The sequence below is a fragment of the Nelumbo lutea genome, chromosome 5 (assembly GCF_056320005.1).
Source record: "Nelumbo lutea isolate HS-2025 chromosome 5, American lotus-T2T, whole genome shotgun sequence".
NCBI lineage: Eukaryota > Viridiplantae > Streptophyta > Magnoliopsida > Proteales > Nelumbonaceae > Nelumbo > Nelumbo lutea.
The window spans coordinates 48,717,745-48,737,860 of NC_142688.1; the positions used below are offsets into that span (position 1 = coordinate 48,717,745).

A 20,116-nucleotide genomic window follows, 5' to 3' on the forward strand; every position below is an offset into this window, starting at 1 on the left:
TAAACAAACATTATTATGCTTGGGGGTGTGGGCTAGGCTGGGCTAGGAAACCTTAAAAACTATTAATACACTATAATGATTTGGCCTGAGATCTTTTATGTTTTTTTGGTTCATTAGGCTATACAATGTGGGTAGCCCATCCCCATAGTCATTCAGCTTCAATCTTAATAATTTTTATCTAAATAGTAAGAAAACCCAAAAATAATGCATGCATGGTTTGCACTCGGTTTGGTTCAGTCTAATTACAAATGTCACATTGCTCTTATGGGTGCAAGTTGGGGGAAGGGTTAAGTTGAGGATCAACCAGAGCCCAACCCAAAGTCTTAAAACTTGAGCTCAGGCTTGGATTAATTTAATTATAACTAAAAATGGTAATATATAGATTAATTTAATTATGACTACAACCAAATTTTATATATTTAATAATATTTAAGTAACATTTACAAAAAACAAATTGGTTTTGTTCTTCAACAAATTTTATAGATTCTCGTTCATCATTGAAATGAAATAAGCAGCTAGATTTTTTTGTTCTTCCGATCTTTCAAAACAAATTGGTTTTTCCCCTGTTATAAGCTCCACAAGTACCACTCCAAAGCTATAAACATCACTTTTCCCTGTTAGTTTACTGGTGTGGAAATACTCTGGGTCCAAATATCCAAAGGTCCCTCGGACTAAGGTGGTTATTTGAGTTTGATCCATAGGAAAGAGCCTTGAAGCTCCAAAATCAGAGACTTTTGCTGTAAAACTATCATCCAATAGTATATTTGCAGATTTGATATCTCTATGGATGATTGGTACAGAAGTTGCAGAGTGTAGATAGGCCAATGCACTAGAGGTTTCTGTTGCAATCCTCAATCGATCATCCCATGAAAGCACAGAGATTCTGTTTTTATGAATGTGCTGAGAAAGAGTTCCATTGGACACGTATTCATAAACTAGTAGAGGAACTTCAGTCTCTAAACAACATCCCAATAGCTTGACTATATTTCGATGGTTAATTTGTGTAAGAATAATAACTTCATTTATAAATTGCTCAATTTGGCTCTTATCCACTATTTTGGATTTCTTAATGGCAACTATTCGATGATCAGGTAGAATGCCTTTATATACTGTACCTTGACCTCCTTGACCAAGAATGCAATTCTCATTGTAATTAATGGCAACTATTCTTTTCCTTATAATCAAGTAGAACAATGAACTACAGATGATTAAAAATGGCAATTACTTACTCAACTAATGAAAAAAAATGGCAATTAGCTAGTTGACAAAGAGTCAACTAGAATAAGAGTCAATTAATGAAAAGTGCAACCACTTCCATCTCTTCTCCCATCGACATAACTACCCCTTGGACAAGAACAGTAGTAAGATCCTTTTGTATTAGTACAGATGGCTACACAAAGATTGCTTTTTGGATCCTCACACTCATTTACATCTGCCCATGAATAAAATAAATAAATAAATAAAGCATTAGCTCAAAATTACATGTGCAGCCCGAATTGATTTACAACCTTTCAACCAAAACTAAAGAGCCCTGTATGTTCCTTTTTTGACCCATTACTTTATTCATGGTGGCAAGTTTCATCCCAAGAAGTCCTCGTATAATAGAGTTTTGATATTTTTAAACTGAAAAAGTAAAATAAAATAAAATATTGCATGGCTATTGGCTAGATTAAATTCACATCTCCGCCCCACAGCATATCCCCACTGTGTGTTAAGAATATCTCCTGATGATAGTATCAGTCCTGATGATGTCATCATTGGGAGATGTTTCCAATACACAGTGGGGATGTGCTGTGGGGCGTTGTGGGTTGGAGATGTGATCTCGGCTAGATTCTTATACTAAATTGATTTTAGGATTAATTGAAAATCCTTATTGGGCCAATGGAAGTGAGGGTTGGTCTCCTCCCCCACAAGGGACTGTCCCACAATGCCCCACAGCACATCCCCATTGTGTATTGGGAACATCTCCCGATGATCATCGGTTCTGATACTATCATCGGGAGATTTTCCCAATACATGGCGGGACTGTACTGTGGGGCATTGTGGGGTGGCCTCTTGTGGGGAGGAGATGTGAACTCATAATCTGTTCTAGGAGTCGGAAAATCAGTATCCCTTTGCATAAGAATGCTGTTGATTCGTGGTATAGTTTATGGGATGAGAGCAGCATTTCTGTGCTTCTGGCGGCTCTAGTGAAGATAAGACTAGTGATCCTTCTTCCCATATCAATGTCAGTGTAAGTAATGGCAAAAAGTAATTGAAGAAGCTCTTTCAGAGATTTCTTTGTAGTTATTTGTGCAAAGAAAGATGAGAAGAGAGGTTCTTTATACCTCTAGACAAGGTTTTTAAAACCGATTTGGAGAACAAACCCTAACTGGTTCTTAGGTTAAACTGTCTGACCGTCTGAATCAAATGGTTGGTCCATCCTCACGAAAAAATAAAAATATTTAAAAAATAAAATAAAAAAATAAAAAAATGTTAATCCATTGAATGGTTTGAACGGTTCAACTGCCCAGGTCAGCGGTTTGTTGACCAAATCAACGTTTTTTGCAAATGTCTGGTTTTAGAAAAAAACAGAACAAATCACCTGACTAGTTCCCAGTTTTTCCGGTCCGACCGTCTGGTCCAGTCCGATTTTGAAAACTATGCTTCTAGAGACCGGGACAGAGGAACTGCTCCTCACAGAGCACGCCTCACACCGACCACACAGCATGTTTTAACCGTGCATTGGGAACACCATACCTTGGGTGCTATGCTTTTGCTTTTGTTTCTAGCTATTTAAGTGCTATGCTTTTACTTATAGCAGTTTTGGTGGAAACCAAATCAGCCCCCCACAACATCCCACAGCACATCCCGCCGTGTATTGGGAATATCTCCCAATGATGATATCATCCTTCTTGGTATTATTATTGGGAGATGTTTCTGATACACGACGGAGATATGCTGTGCGAAGTTGTAGAGGCAGTTTAGTGGGGGCTGATTTGAACTTTTGGTTGGCTTTTCTGGGCGGGCTGTACTTATTTTTCACTGCTCCCTCTTTATAAATTTTACATTTTAATTAGCAATAAAAAAATTAATAAGGAACCCTTTTCCTAGTTAAATTTATATTGTAAAGCATAACACGTTAGAAGTGAAATCATACCTTGGCACCCATTGGAAAGATAAGGATTCCCTTGATAACCGTCCACACAATAGCAAAGATATCCAGGGCCATTTGTAGAGTTAGAACAGTAGATATTCTCCCCACAAGCATTATCGGCCTTGTCACTTTGTGCTTCCTCACAAGTCTTATTCCTAATTGCCCAGTCGAGAACTATCGGAACTCTCACCCCAACATTTACAAGATATTCCTTCTCATTTCTTAAATTCCATAGGTAGGGTGCATTTGAAGTGAACCAGCTTTGGTCAGAGAGAAAAGCGTAGCTGCATTTGCTGATATTCCAAGTGTAGGCATAGTTGGTTCTGTTGTCATACATTTGAAGCTTCAGAAAAAACGTATCAAGATGATTTGGTATTGCAGTTTGACAACAGCCAATGCCACTACAAGATAGGTCCGTCAATTGCATGCCATATGGACAGAATGAAATGCATCCACTCTGGAACTTCTCAGCATAGAAATCAGACATGATGCCTAGTGTGTTACATCCGATAGCCGTGAATCTGTTTCTGGTGTTGGAGAATCTGTATGCGTTTGGCAATTGGATGTTTAGACTGTATTCCTTTAACCTTCCGCTATTTTCCTCATAACAACGGATAGCAGCCAGCATGCACAAGGTAAGTTGGCCTTGTAGTGATATATTCAAAATGAATCTCTCAGCATCCATGAAAAAATTATGGCCATACAATTCCAGTTGGGGAGGGTCAGTGGCATTGTTGCAGAACAACTTAAATTCATCTCTGAAACAGGATGGATCTTCTCCCACCAGACCAAATGGGTAAGGGATGCTAATATTCCCACATTTGTTTTGGCAGCCAGGTTTTGTCCAGAAGGATGTCGATGCTGTTATTGTCAATATTATAGATCACCGTTATTCGATGTAGTAAGATGCAGTGAAGCAACATTTCAAATAGGAGGAGAATGTAAAAGAAACTTGTTCAAAGAAATAGAAAAAAAAGAAGAAAATTGGATGATAATTCACTAATATGAGAAGACTTGTAATACGAGGCAATAAGAATGGAGGTTCATGTTATGGTCACACCAGCCGACAGCGCACTGCGGCGCAGTCATAGGCGCAGCACGCACCGCCAGGCAGCAGCGTGCACCGCACGATAGCATGCATTGCGCACATGCCTGGCACCACACGGCAGCGGCACCATGAGCCGTGCGCACGCACTGTGCGGCAGCAGCGCTGCGCACACGCACCGCGCGGCAGCGACACCATGAGCCGCGCGCACGCACCTGGTAGCAGCAGCAGAGTGGGGTCCACACGACAGCTCATAGGGGTAGGCCCACCCTTATCTGGACACGTCAAGCCAACTCGCCGCCAGCTTATCTTATCCCTTATCCCTTATCTTATCTTTATCTTATCTTAAGTAAGAGTGAGTTACCATTAGGAGTATGTAACTAGGAGTTTGAGTTCAAGTTGGAGTTTGAGTTTAATTGGAATTTCCTTCTATAATCTCCTATTTAAGGAGCTACGAATTGAAATACAGGGATTCAGTTTTTTGCAGTCAAGAAGGAGAGTAAGGAGAGTTCGGGTGATCTCTTAGACAAATAACCCCAAGGGAGAGTTCGGGTGATCTCTTGGACAAATCACCCTAAGGGAGAGTTCGGGTGATCTCTTTTGACAAATCACCCGTGACGCGATCCTACGCTCGGGCCCATAACAGTTCACTCACCTAAAAAGAAAATTCTCTCATTTCTCTAGAAAAGCTAAAGGCTTCTCAAAACAAAAGAAAGAACTTCATCCTCTAATTTGAGATCACAAGGTTTTATATAGAAAACAAAAACTAGCAATTGGAGCATTTAATGTAAGATTAACCCTTCAAGCATTTACTAAACCTAGCCCAAAGAAACCCACTAACAAACTAACCATTAGAAGTCCACTAAAGAAACCCACTAACAATTAATAAGTTTAAATGCAAGCCCAATTGTTTCCTCTTTTAAAACGGTATGGTGCTTCTCAGGAAATGGACTTGAGTTGCATCCAAATACAAAGTATTTCCTAATTTAAAATAAATACAGTACCTACTGCTCCCTGCCTCAACTTGAGACAGATAGCGGTCAGATTCACCCTGACCCGCACCCAACCCAACACTAAATCAAGACACCCAACAATACCCAACCAACCCAATGGGGTTGGGTCAAGGAAGGCTCTCCGTTTAAGCCGACCCAATGACATTATTCCTGGATCAAATTTAAATTAGGCAATATTTGCTATTAAAATATAAAGCAAATCTTGTAAACTCATACCTTGGCATCCCTGGGGGAGATAAGGATTCCCAAGGTAACCTTCCATACAGTGGAAAATGTATCTAGAACCATTGTCGGAGTTCGAGCAGTAGGTGTTGTTCCCACATGCATAACTGGCAGTTCCTTGCAGCTGACCAGTCGAACACTGGAAATACAAAATAAGCCCTCTTGAAAACCTTCCTTTGAATAAATTGATAACTTGGATGTTCTAATATCATTTAATAAATAATCTAGTTATAAAAGATCAGGTGTTGGATTGAGTAGACTGTAATAACTTGAATGGCTAATTGATCCGATTATGCTATCTTTTCTATTTAAACAGTACTGAATCAAAAGAGATCTTTATAACTGAATTCCTACCTTTGCATCCATCAGGGAGATAAGGATTCCCTTGATAACCTTGCATACAATGACAAAGATATCCAGGGCCATTTGTGGAGTTAGTGCAGTAGGTGTTACTCCCACAAGCATAGCCAAATCATTTTGCTTTGTGCTTCCTCGCAAGTACTCTCATTTCGAATTGCCCAGTCAAGTACCATCGAAGTTCTGAACCCAGTTTGTATAAGGTATTCCACGTTATTTCTTATGTTCCAGGGAGGTAACATTTGTGAGGTGAACCAATCCTGATCTGACAGAATGGCATACGCGCATCTACTGATATTCCTTGTGTTGGTGAAGTTGCCATAACTTCCTATATGTATGACTAAAGAACTCAGATCCTTGGGTATCGTGGTTTGGCAGCATCCAAGGCCAGAACAAGATGACCCCGTAATTGTGGTATCGTTCAAGCATGATGAAGTGCACTCGACATAGTAGACCTCCTTGTTGAAGTCGTACAAAATGCCATACATATCGCAACCAATACCAGTGAATCTGTTTCTGGTGTTGGATACCGGGTAGGTATTTGACAGTCTAAGAGATATGTCATATCCATTCAAGCTTTGGTTCCCTCCCATGTAACATTTGACAGCTGCCCAAATGGAGGTTGTAAGCTGACCTTGCAACGATTTGTTCAGAATGGGTAGGCCGCCCTTGGTCCGTAAGGGAAAGTCACTAGAAGTGTTGCAGATCAACTTAAAATCTCCATTGACGAAACAGTTTGGATCATCTCCAATGCCAAAAGGGTAGGGGATGCTAGTGTTCCCGCATAGCTCTGGGCAGTCAGGCTTTGTGTGAGACAATGTCGATGCTGCTGCCTCTGCCTTCATTACCAACATCCCTATTGAGATGAGATAAAGCAACATGGGCCGAAGCATTTCCTTCTTACTGTTCGTCAACAAGATCATCGTTTTGTTCCTGCACGAAAGAGGAAAATAAAGCTTCTGGTTTAATTACTGGACCTCGCAATATGGACATAGGAACGGGCCGGACTGTATCCACCCATCCAAAACCCATATTGCAAGCAATATAAATATATAATATGCCTGGCTCATTTGTTTAATTACCAAGGTATCCTTTTCAGATGTGCGAGAAGGCCCATAAGATAGGAATGGGTCTGTTCAAGAGTTATTGCTTAATTTTATGACAAATTCAAAGGCCCATAGTATAATGTTTTCTTGGACATGGGGCCGTGGCTTTAAAACTCCTTGAGGTACATAGGTGTGCAAATTGGTTAAATTTGGATCACCTCTGATCGGATTTTTCGATTGTATCGGATTTATATTACCCACTATTCAATCTGATGTGTTATATATTTATAAATATATCATTTATATTGTATTTTTATAAATTTGTTATATTATTTATTCTTTTTATAAAAAATATGTGTATATATATAAACATGATTTTTATAAAATGTAGTTACCAATTAATGACTATTAATTTTGAATAGTGCCTCTTAATCTCATCACCGTTGAAACATCAAAAGTCAAAACCGCTCTTCTCAAACCACACGAGGTATGAGCAAAGTGTATCTTTAAAGTGTCTCATTGGCTGCACACACGTATGCACATGCGTGCGCACGTGTTGCATGATAGTAAGCCTCTATACTCTCCTCTTATATTTCTAACAAGTGAAAATAAGCTCATATTTAAAAACTCAAAATAAATTTAATAATTTTTTAATGTATGATAAATTGAAAACTGATTTTAATAAGAGAAAAAACGGGACAAAAAAGAGAATTGATGATATATAGATTCAAGCTTTTGACACCCACATTTATGAGGTCTACTATTTTAGCAAGGCTATCAAGTCCTAGTTTTGGCTCCATTAATCTGGAATCGTCAATGTTAATAAATCCCAATTGTTAATTAGATTCCCACTGTTTACTAACCATCTCACCCTTTGCAGAAGAACTTCTCACCCAATAAGATCACTCCTCTAGTCCTAAGGGCCTATGGTAGGCAAGGAGTCCCTAAGGATTTTCCATGCCAATTTTGATAACAAACCTAAATTGAAAGAGTAAAGGTCCATAAAACTTATTCCACCTTCAGCTTTTCTTTGAGAAGTCTTATCCCAACTAACCGATTTTACAATTCCCCACTACCTCTCCACTAAAAGGCTCTATGCTTCTTAACCAAATCTATGCATAAAGATTTTACTGAAAGGAAGTAGAACATAGTATAAGTAGAAATGACATTAAGAAGATTCTTTTCTTGCAAGTGATAAATACTGACTCTTGAAACCCAAGGTTTTTCCGTCAATACTATCAATTAGATGTTGAAAACATTCTTTGATTGACCTCAATACTATTAATTAGGTGTTGGATCTTTTATTGTTTTAATGAAGGCAATGACCATCTCTACCTTTGGCATGGGATGACGCAATTTAATTGCCATTTCCTGTCACTTATATGTTAGTTTTAGAAAACGACCTGGAAATAGAATTGATTTGGCCACCGGTTTCTGAGTCGACAGTTTAACCATCCACTTCATGCCTGTTCTAACAAAAAGAATAAAAAATAATTAAAAATAAAAATGGTAAAAGAATATTGAATGAGTCAATGATTCGACTATTCAGGTCAACGGGTTATTGATTGATTTAACGGTTTTTAGTTAGGGATTGGGTTTGAGGTAAAACAGAACCGATTGCCTGAACGGTCCGATCGTCTGAATCAATGATGATTTAAAAACCATGATATGCATAGTCAAGAAATGTATCCCTTGACTTTTGCACTCATAGCTTCTAGGTTAGCTCGATCTAACACTAATTTCATATTATAAGAAAAGTGGTATAAAAAAGTTTTGGATACATAAGAGGTGGCATGGAACACTTGGGTTCTTATTGTCACTAAACATGATGGGAAGAGGCTAATATGAAGACTACATGTGAAGGTTGAATGTATTTTGTGGGATAAGTTGAGAAGCTGAATTGGTGAAGACAAAGGAGTGGTGAAATAGTTGTGATGGGTGCAATAGATGTCATAAAGGGAGGAGATGCAAAAGTAGGAAAGAATATCGGTGTAGTCAACTATGCATCAAATTGAGCTAACACTTCATCAAATCTCTCTTGAAGTCTAAGATATTCATTGTATAGGATAAAGGCCAGCAACCTGGGACTCTATTAATGAAGAAGCAATCAAATTCATAGGCTGAGAGGTGTTAATAGGATCATTTTGAAAAGAATCTTGTTACATGACAGGAGCAACTGATCTAGTCACTATCTATGAGTCACAGGCTTAAAGTATCCTTTATACATCATGTTTGAACGAAAACAAAATAAAAAATAAAAAATAAAAAGAATCAAATAGCGATCCTGGGGATGAGAGATATGGGGAATCAACCTCATTTACTCAAGTGTAGCTTCTTAAAAGACAATGTGTTACTCTCAGCAACTACGCCAGTATCATGGGCACTATGGTGGGTCTCTTCTCAAATGGTTGTTGGAATAGTTCTAATAATACATTAGTGATTGCGACATGTACCCAATATTAGTCAATAGGAAATACATAATAGCGCACTATGGTGGCGCTAGACATAAATTATCCATTATTTTATTATTTTTGTTAAAATAATTAAAACTAATAAATAATAAAAAAAGAAAATGTAAATGATTCCAAATCCCAATAGTTTAAGTTTTTCTTTTTTATTGTTTTTATTTTTAATTATTTTGACAAAAATAATAAAATAATAAATAATTACTGTCTAACGGAATAAAAACATTTGGATGAAGGTGAGTTAACTGATAAATGTGTCACACAACTATTATGTATTTATTCATTGTACTTATCTAAAGTGCCTACTACATCTGGACCCCGAGATGATGGATTTAGATCACAATAGCCTTAATACGTGCAACAGCTACATGCAAAATTTAGTAGTTTTGGAAAAGGCAGTAATTGTCATGGACATTTTTCGCCAGGAAATAATCTATGGCCGATTGAACCTCCAGTTTCGTATATGATTGGTAGGTCCAATCATGGTGGCAACTAATAGAAATTGATTGCAAAAAAGTTTTCGATCTATGTTAGGAAAATGTATAATCTGGTTTAAACGGTTCGAGCTTGTGAGATCGCTGACCAGAATTAGGTCTCTCCCCTCTTAATGCTATTAATAGATTAAATCCTAAGATCTTGTTCAGGACTGTCTATTAATAAGAGAAGCAACCAAAGAGCTTGTTTTGGTTGTCGAATAATACGAGTAGAGGTTGGCTGTTAGAGCTTGTTAATAGCTATAACCAATTTATTCATAAACATATGAACCTATCCTTGCATCGATGATCAATGATAAGAATGAAGGCTGAACTAGTCCCTTCAACCGGAAGCTATCTCCCATCAATTTGATCTTTGCTTTCTGTTATTTTCTGCTATTTTCTTATTTTCCTTAGCTTTACAACCTCCCTTACTTCGTTTAGTTGGAAATAAATCCACCCAATCTCTGTGGAGACGACCTTGCTCATCACTATCTATAAATTATTAAACCAGAGCAAGACTATTTATCTTTGGTTGGATTCGACACCCACCAACTATGTATATAGAGAACTTGTCTTGGCCTAGTGTTCTTGGGGGGGCAGAGGAGACTGCTCCTGTGGTTCAAGCAGAGCCAAGCTAGATTGATCCACTCACGAGTTTCCTGCTACACAGGACCCTCCCTACAGATTGTAATACTGCCAGAAGGGTAGAGCGTCAGGCGGCCAAATACATCATGATAAAAGAATGGCTGTACCAAAGATCTTACACGCTCCCCTACCTGCGCTACTTGTGACCTTTCGAGGCCAAATACTCATGAGGGCCTGTGCGGTAGACACTTGGGAGGCAAGGCTCTCACCCAAAAGGCACTATGATAGGAGTACTACTGGCCAACAATGAAGGTAGATGCGATCGAGCTCGTTAGAAAATGTGACATGTGTCAGAAGCACACCAACATCCACCACCAGCCCGCCTCCGATCTAAAATAACTTACCAACCCATGGCCCTTCACACAGTGAGGAACTGACATACTCGGTCCATTCCCACCAGCGATGGGGCAGAGAAGGTTCTTAGTGGTGGCAGTCGATTATTTTACCAAGTGGGTTGAAGTCGAGCCTCTCGTGAAGATCACAGCTCGGAATGTGTAGAACTTCTAGAGGAGTATAGTGTGCTACTTTGGACTACCCCGAGTGCTGATCTCCGACAATGGTAAGCTGTTTGAAGACATTAAATTCTAGAATTGGTGCAAAGACATGGGGATACAGCAAAATCTCACCTCGGTGGCGCACCCTTAAGCCAACGGCCAAGTGGAAGTCACGAACAGACCCATCCTTCGTGGATTGAAGGCGCGCCTAGACCGAGCAAAGGGGTTATGGGTAGACGAGTTACCCGGTGTACTATGGGCTTATAGGACTACGGCGAAGACTACGACAGGCGAGACTCCCTTCAACCTCACCTACGGCACCGAGGCAGTCATCCCTACCGGGATCGAGGTCCCCACCCTATGTCTAGAAGCGTACGACGATAAGGCAAATGAGGATGAGCTACACACCAACATCGACCTACTTGGCGAGGTATGGGACCTCGCATACATTAGGATCGCGGCCTACTAGTAGAGGGTAGCTCGGTACTACAACGTCAGAGTCAAGAAGTGGAACCTCTGTGTCGGAGACCTGGTTCTTTGTAAGATTATGGTACCTGAGCCCGATTGGTAAGCTTGGCCCAAATTGGGAGGGACCCTACTGAGTAAAGTGGGTACTCGGGGAAGGAACGTACGAGCTCAAAGCCCTATAAGGGAAACAAGTACCTCGAGCATGGAAGATTGTCAACTTGAGGCAATACTACCTATAACTACCAAGCTAAGTGGACTGTAAGTCACTCCAAGAGCCTAAGGGTCAAAGTGTCGAGCAAATGGGAGACCTTGGCATCATATAAGAGCTAATTGCTTCAGCATGTGTAATGCCAAAGGCACGGGTAGCTCGGGTGAGAACCAAACCTCAATAATTAACTCAGGCAAGGATAGGTCGGGCATACGACCTACTATGTTACTCACATCAGTGTACATTGTGAAACAACCCCTACTAAGTAATAAGAGATAGTTCGGGGTGACACTAGTTGAGGGATCCTACTTTGGGCACTTAACTCTAATTAGTTTGAATAAGATGCACTTCAGTAAAGGATCAAAATGCACAACACTTTGCAAAAAAGGACATTTCATTCTTTAAGTTTCTTTACAATGAGCATATTTTGTACGATACAAAAAAAAAAGAAAATCGATCTCGTAGGCTCAATATGTAGGGACTGCCCGAATTACTTTGGGGACCCATCCTCTCTACTCAGGGCCTCAACAGGAGCTTCCTCTTCGCCACCCTCCTCTTCGGAGTCCAAGTCTTCAGTGGCCTGGTTGGCGATCTCCCGGGTGATTTGCGAGGTGGTGATGGCGCTCACGTCCAGTTGCGGGAACTCGCACCCGATGAGGAACCGGCTTAGCTTGAAGCCCTTGTGGTAGGCCTCTTCTAGCACCTCGTCGAATTCGTTCAACCTAACGTAGTCTTGGACGGATTTGACTTTGGTCTCCTCAATGGCTTGGGTGAAGATCTCGGTCATTCCTTCACATCGGCCTGAAGATTCTCCACCTTGCGCTCTAGGGCCACCTGACTTGCTTTCAAGGTAGCCACCTCCCGCTCCAAGGACGCCTTGTCCGCCCTTAGAGAGACCGCCTCCTGCTCCAAAGACACCTTGTTTTCCTTCAAAGTGTCCACCTCATGAAACAACCCCTCCTTCTTGTTCATCAGCACCTCGATATAAGTCCTTTGAACTTGGGCGCCGTTCTCCAACTTGTGAATTTATCCACAGGCTAGTCTCAGCTCGGTATGGGCTGCGCGAGCTGACTCTTCAGTAGCTAAAGCCCACTTTAGATGCCTGTCAAACTAGAGGGTCAAGGCGTGCACGACGGATTTCACCTGCCAAAAAGAAGTCAGTCAGCACCATCAAAAATCGCAAAAACGAAGGGGGGAGAGGGAAGAAACAATATGCACCACAATGGAGTGGGTAGATGCCCGAGCTTCAAGTTGGGCAGGCATGTGATCGGCCCAGTCGGCGACCTCCTCCGCATAGACGGTCCCCTTGCTCTTTCGAAGGGTGCACCGTGGGACAAGAATGCTCCGGACAGCCCCCATCACTCCCTGAGTTGGAGATGGTTGTCTCTGGCATAGGGGCAAGCTCAGAGGCAGGTTCTGGATTTGAAGCTGCCTCGTGCTCGGGCTCCATTGCTGTCTCAGGCTCCCGAACTGACAGATTATCTGGCTCCAAGTCCATGATTGGAGCCTCAGACACCTCGAGCTTAGGAGCCTTTGGGGAAACGGTGCGAGCTTTTTTGGCAGCTCGCTTCTTCTTCTTCATTCTGTCAAAGAGGTTCCCTGCCTGGAGCTTGTTCACCCTAAGATTGTCTTCCATAAGCCTTGCAAATAGAAGCTCGGCATTAGAAATTGTTAAAAAGAACTTTTGAATGAATTGAAGCTAAGTAAAAAATGACCTACCAGGACTCAGGTCGGCTTGTACTAGCTTGCCCTCAGCAATAAAGTCCCTGTAGTCGAACCCGAGCTCTGCCCAAGATTGGAGTGTCTCCCTTGTCTCCTTGTCTAGCCTGACTCCGATGTTTTGGATGACCACCCTCCACTAGGAAAGGAAGGGCCATCCTTCGGGACTTCGGACTATGAAGTAGTCCTGCTTCTAGGCCGGGACCTTGCTCAGGAGCTTATGCATGAGCTTGAAGCCCGAACAAGGGGAAAGATAGTAAGCCTGCCTGTGCTCTAGGAGAACTCCGGTGTGCTTCTTGATGGACAGGATCGAAGAGAAGATATCTAGGTCCAAGGGAGAGCGTAGTCAAAACAAAGGGAGATCGTCTCGACCACATTGCGTATCGAGTTTGGGTGGAGCTGGTCAATGGTGACATTGAAGTGGTTTAAAACTTCAATGGTGAGAGGGTGGAGGGGAAGACAAAGCCCGACTATGACTTGCTCCCTGAAAAGCAGGATCTCGTCAAGACTATAGGTGTACTCCCGGGGCAGGTTGTATTGAAGGATGAGAGACCGAATTCTCTCCAAGGTCATGGTAGAGGGACTGAACTTGTTTGGCATCCGACCTCGGTGAGAGGTGGATGCCTGATGGCTAGAGGCCTCCCGCGCCTTGTGGGACTAGACTTCGATTGGGTCACCCTGAGCCGAGGTACCTACCTCGGGCTTGTCTAAAAGATTGTCAAAACTAGACATCCCGAACAGAAGAAATGAACTGAAAGGAAGCTAGGGGAGGACTCACCAAAAGAATGCAACCGAAGTAAGGGACTTGACGAACTAGGAACCCAAGCTGGGGACCTTTAGGCGGGAGCTCAAGATAAACGCTAAGTGAACTTGTGGTAGAAAATGACCCAGGACCCCCACTATTTATAGGTTCTATACTCAGGCATCAATCGTCAGGATCAAGATGATCCGACGGCTCTCAAGAAAATCGGCTACACGACCCCTGAGGTGAAAATAATTTAGTGCATTTCTTTGACGCCTGTGGAGTCTATAATCTTGTGGCATCCGCGCGTGAGCTGTACGCGACTCAGGTCACCCTTGATTGAGCCACACAGTGAACTGATCTGACCAATGAGTTGCCTAGCTAGACAGCCCGAACTCCAAGCCTAATCCACCTGTCATTCCATGAACTCCCTGCACTGGGTCAAGATCCCTAGCACGGGGAGTGGGGGGCAATTGATGGGGGCTGATTTGGCCCAACCTCGTAATTAGGGGACACTTGGACATGGTAGCATGATAGAGTGGCCGCAACTCGGTGTAATGGGCTCGTTGGGGCCCCGCCTGACAGTTCAGTACAAGTGGCAGTTCGGTATAAGTGACAGCTCAATACAGGGTGGTATTCCAATCACTCCGATCTAAAGCTCCCCCAAGTTGGGTCCACCCCAAGCTAAGGCTCTCCCGGGCTAGATCTACCCCGAGGTAAGAATACTTCGGTAACAAGTCACAAGATCGACACCTATATGTGAGCGATAACTTAGGAATGACAATTCGGATTAGATAGTTCGAGTACCCCGACCTGCCGACCTGATAGCTACCCTTAACAGCTTCCCAATCTTGTGGAACTACACTTCGTAACGCCGAGCATTACCTCCCCACCCGGTCCAAACGAAAGTGATTAACGTTAGTGGATAACGTTTACCCCTAAGTGGCACACTCCATCATAGCAGTGATTTTGGGACCGTTCCACAAAGACCGCGAGGATCCCATTAAATAAAGACCCTCCTTTTAGGGCCCCAAGGTATTGTGCTATCCACACTCTTATCTCTCTGCATTTCTCATACTTCTTCGCTAAAGATCTAACTTGATCGTCGGAGTATTCCTGCCAGGTGAGCTCCTCGGGAATTCTTCATTGCCTTGTTCGTCTTAAGTGTTGTCCGTCTCAAGTGTAATTCTTCATTACAATTATCAAACTTCAAGAAAAGTTTCAACAATAACCAAAAACTTCAGGGAGGTTTCAACAATTTACCCTAAAAATAAAGAAAAGTTAACAAGGTAAAATTAAATAATTGATAAATTACATATTCATTTATAAAGAATATGTTGGAGTCAAGTTGGGCAATGATGTCAGTACCTAGTTGTCACTTTTGTTTTTCTGGCTGCAACTCATTAGTCATTAGATATCTATTCTGGGAAGTTTTTAGTAATAAAATAAAATTTATTAAAATGAAAAAAAAAACAAGAAAGAGCTATACGAATAACAAAACAATAAAACCAACCAAACAATAACAAAACAAATGAAAATCTTCCTAAAGTTTTGTTCAGCACTATTATGGTCATGCGCTTCTTTCCTGGTTTCATGAACAATCCTGAGAGCAAACCCAAACTCTCATGAGAAGTGACACCACTTTTATGTTCAAATAAGTGAAGTTACACTATATGTTCCATTATTTGACTAATTTCAGAACTTCATTAAGAGTTTAACTCAACCTCTCTCATCATAACGGATAGCACTGTTTATATTGTGATGGGAAATTTCTCAATGTTAGTGCTAACACTCACATTACTATAAATTGTTGTTACCCATTAAACCCAATACTGATGGTTTTTTAGTTCAGGTTGGGTTACCATTACAAGTGACTAAGTAAAGGGTTTTAATCCCATCTCTTTAGTTGTCATTCTCACCAATTCTCTGGCCAATCCCTTGGTAAGAGGATCAACCAAGTTTTTACTTGACCTCACATAGGTTATAGAGATGACTCCATCTTGAATTAGTTGCCTAACAAATTCATGTCTCAGACTTACCATTGTAGGTACCACTGTAGGCTCTTGACAAAGTTGTCTCACTATCACAGTAAATGGAAATTGGAGGAATAGGACTAGGCCAAAGTTTTATATCCAATAATAAGTTCCTAATCCATTCAGCCTCTTTTCCAGCAACCGCTAAGGCTATGAATTCGGATTCCATGGTCAAGTGAGATATACAAGTTTGTCTCTTGGATGCCCAAGAGATCGCACCACCACAAAGAACGAAAATCCATCCAGAGGTGGACTTGTTATCTCCATTACTGTTAATCCAACTTACATCAGTGTACCCTTCTAGTAAGGTGGATAATCACAGTAAAATAAGCCAAGTTTCAATGTTCTCTTGAGATACCCAAGAACTCTCCCAATTGCCTTCCAGTGCTCTGCACTGGGATTACTTGTAAATCGACTAAGTTTACTTACTACAAATGCAATATTAGGTCTAGTACAAAGCATAGCATACATCAAGCTTCCTACTGCAATAGCATACTCAAGTTGTGCAATTGCTCTACTAGTATTTTCTACTAGTTTTATACTAGAATCATATGGGGTGCTATATTCTTTAAACCCTAAATGTTTAAATTTCTCAAGTACTTTCTCGATATAATGTGATTAGCTTAATGCATAGCACCTACTGTGCTTTTTAACTTTTATTCCCAATATGGTATCTACTTCTCCTAAATCTTTAATCTTGAAGATAGAGGATAAGTAGTTTTTAGTTTCATTTATAACAACCATATTTGTACCCACAATAAGCATATCATCAACATAAAGACATACAATTACTCCATAATTTTCAGTGAATTTTTAGTAAATGCATCTATTAGCACTATTATGTTTAAAACCAAAAGCTAGAATGCAAGAATCAAATTTCGCATGCTACTGTTTAGGTGCTTGTTTTAATCCATATAGTGGTTTAACCAATTTACAGACTTTCTTCTCATTTCCAAGAAGAATAAATCCTTCTAGTTGTTTCATATAAACCTCTTCATTTGAATCACCATTTAAGAAGGCAGTTTTAACATCCATTTGGTGAACAGATAAGTGATAAATGGATGCTAATTCTATGAGTGTACTAATAGAAGTTGTTCTATCCACTGGTGCATAGGTGTCAAAGTAATCAATCCCTTCCTTTTGACTAAATCCTTTGGCCACCAATCTAGCCTTAAAAGTTTGTATAGTTCTATCAGTGTTGTATTTTCTTCTAAACACCAATTTACATTTTATTGGTTTTGATCCTGTAGGCAAGTCTTCTAGTACCCTTGTGTTATTTGACATTATTGAATCCATTTCATTATTTATAACTTCCTTCCAAAATGCAGCATTTCTAGAGGTCATGGCCTCACTGTAGGTTTTTGGATCATTTTCAATGTTCAGGACAATTGGTATCTTATTCAAAATCTTCTCTCTATCTGCCTCAACCAAAAATACAATTGATTGAGTAGAGATAAAATCTGAACCTAAGTGTTTCTCTGTTCTTTGTCTTTGACTTCTTCTAGTTCCTATTGTAGGTATTACCATAGTGTCATTTCTTCTTTCAATCTCATTACTATCAATAGGTATTGAGAACTAAGTTTCTCTCTTAGGCTCTCTGTCATTTTCTGTAGATTCAGAACACAGTTTATTTTCAACTAATTCAATATCTCTAGTTACAATTATTATGTTGGACTCTAAGTCTAGAAGCTTATAAGCTTTGCTATGTTCTGCATATCCAACAAACATACCTCTCTTTGCTCTAAGTCCTAACTTGGTTCTTTTAGGATCTGGAACTCTATAATATGCTAAGCACCCCCACACTTTTAAGTATGCTAAATTAGGTTTTCTTCATGTCCATAATTCATATGGGCATTTGTTATTAATTCTACAAACAATTCTGTTATGTAAATGGCAGGCTGTTAGGAGTGTTTCCCCCCACGGGTTTAAGAGTGCATTAGCTTTTAATAACATGCAATTTATCATTTCTGTAAGTGTTCTATTTTTTCTTTATGCCAGACCATTCTGTTGAGGGGTATAAGGAGCAGAATACTGATGTACTATTCCAAAAATCTTCATAGAAAGAATTAAACTCATTTTTAAAGTATTCAACACCTCTATCACTTTTAAGGATTTTAATTTTCTTTTATAGTTGATTTTCAACTTCAGTCTTATACAATTTAAACATATCAAAGGTTTCATCCTTAGTTCTCATAAGGTAGACAAAAGTGTACCTAGAAAAATCATCTATGAATGTTATAAAATATCTCTTACCTCCTTTATTTAATACACCATTGAGTTCACAGATGTCAGAATGAATTAGTTCTAGAAGTTGAGAATTTCTCTCAACACTAGGGAAATGTTTCTTAGCCATTTTAGGTTTTACACATATCTCACATTTTTCAGTTGATTGATTACTGTAATCAATTATACAAAGTTTGCTCATGTTCTTTATGGATTTAAAATTCAAATGTGCTAATCTATCATGCCATAAAGAGAAGGAATCAACAATATAAGCAGAATTTTTTCCTTCATTAATACTTAATTTAAACACACCATTACAATCATATCCCTTTCCAACAAACATCCCATTCTTGGATAGGATTAGTTTATCGGACTCAAAGACAACTTTGAATCCCTTCTTACAAACAAGATTTACTGAGACCAAGTTCATTTTAATATTAGGAGCATGGAGAACATTCAGGAGAGTCAGTGTCTTTCCATAGGTGAAGTTAAACTCTGTGCTACCTCTTCTAGCAACTTTGGCACATGTTTGGTTTCCCATCTATACCTCCTGGCCATCAGTCACTTCTTCATATGTCTTGAACAAGGACTTGTCCTTACAAACGTGGACTGTGGCGCCTAAATCAAACCACCATTTAGAAGACAATTCTGCCATGTTGACTTCAATAATCATGGCAATTAGATTGTCTTCTACCATGTATGCAGACTTGGTTCCGCCTTTCCGATGTCGGCAAACTCGGGCATGTGCCCCTTCTTTCCACAAACATAGTAGGATCCTTTCTTATTATTACTCTTCTTGAAGTTCCCATCCTTCTTCTTTATTTGTAATATAGGGTTAGTCTTCTTTGATTCGTTTTCCACAAAATTGACATTAGAGTTCAGCATACCAGCCAGGGTCTTATCCCTACTATCACTAATTCGAGACTCTTCTTCAATACAAAGGTTTTGCTAAATTTGCTCCAAGGTAAGTTCTTCAGCCTTGTGCAGAAGCTTCTTCCTGTAATCCTTCTAAGAGGGTGGAAGTTTGGCAATGATTGGTCTCATTTGGAAAGATTCAGGAAGGATGATGTCAAGGAATCGAATTTTGTTGACTATCACCTGTTGTTCATGAACTTGATCTAGTATGGGTTTATGGTCGTCCATGGTGAAGTCAAAGTATTCTGCAATAAGATACTTATTCGTACCTACTTCTTGAACCTTGTATTTAAATTCTAGGGCCTTCCCGATTTCTTTTAGAGATGTAAGTTCCTTGTAGAAGTTGTAGAGTCGGTCTAATAAGGCATTCAATATGTGTCATCGGCACAAATGTGAGTCATCTTCTTGTTTTGCTCTTTCCTTCTTTAGTTTTTTGGAGTTTTTGTTAGTGGGTTCAGGAAGTGCTTGCAGATTCGGGGTCCAGCAGATAGTATAGTTTTAATGTGGTAAGAAAGAAGATCATCTTGTCTTGCCACTAACTAAAGTTTATTCCATCGAACTGGTCTAATCGAACAAGATCTTGATTGAAGTGATACTTGCTTCTGCCTCCACTGCAGAATAATGTTCTAAAATTGTTGGAGATATGGGGTCAATATAACTTTGGAGGAGAAGCTTTGAAGCGCATCTGAAGACACTGTTTTTAGAACGTTATTTGCCCCCACTTAGTTTCACTGAGTTTGCTGTTGGATTACATGCAAATCCATTCCCAAGATACAACAGAGCCTTGGGCGAGAATTTGCAACCAGCAAAGTAGAAGAATCTCTAAAGAAACCTTCTGTTTGACTATAGCAGACCGGACTGAGAAAGAGAGAGAGAGAGAGAGTGAATTTCAAAATTGTGTGTTTTTGG

At 40.2% G+C, this 20,116-nt stretch overlaps 1 protein-coding gene across 1 annotated transcript; it reads right to left on the reverse strand.

Annotated features, from left to right (window-relative positions):
* Positions 1 to 477: 477 nt before the first annotated feature.
* Positions 478 to 5,842, reverse strand: LOC148852249 (wall-associated receptor kinase 5-like). Its single transcript, XM_088945764.1, has 4 exons — positions 5,771 to 5,842; positions 5,411 to 5,555; positions 3,140 to 3,997; positions 478 to 1,124 (listed from the first exon to the last, which is right to left on the reverse strand). The coding sequence occupies exons 1-4, from the start codon at positions 5,840 to 5,842 to the stop codon at positions 478 to 480; spliced, it is 1,722 nt and encodes a 573-aa protein (XP_088801890.1).
* Positions 5,843 to 20,116: the final 14,274 nt, after the last annotated feature.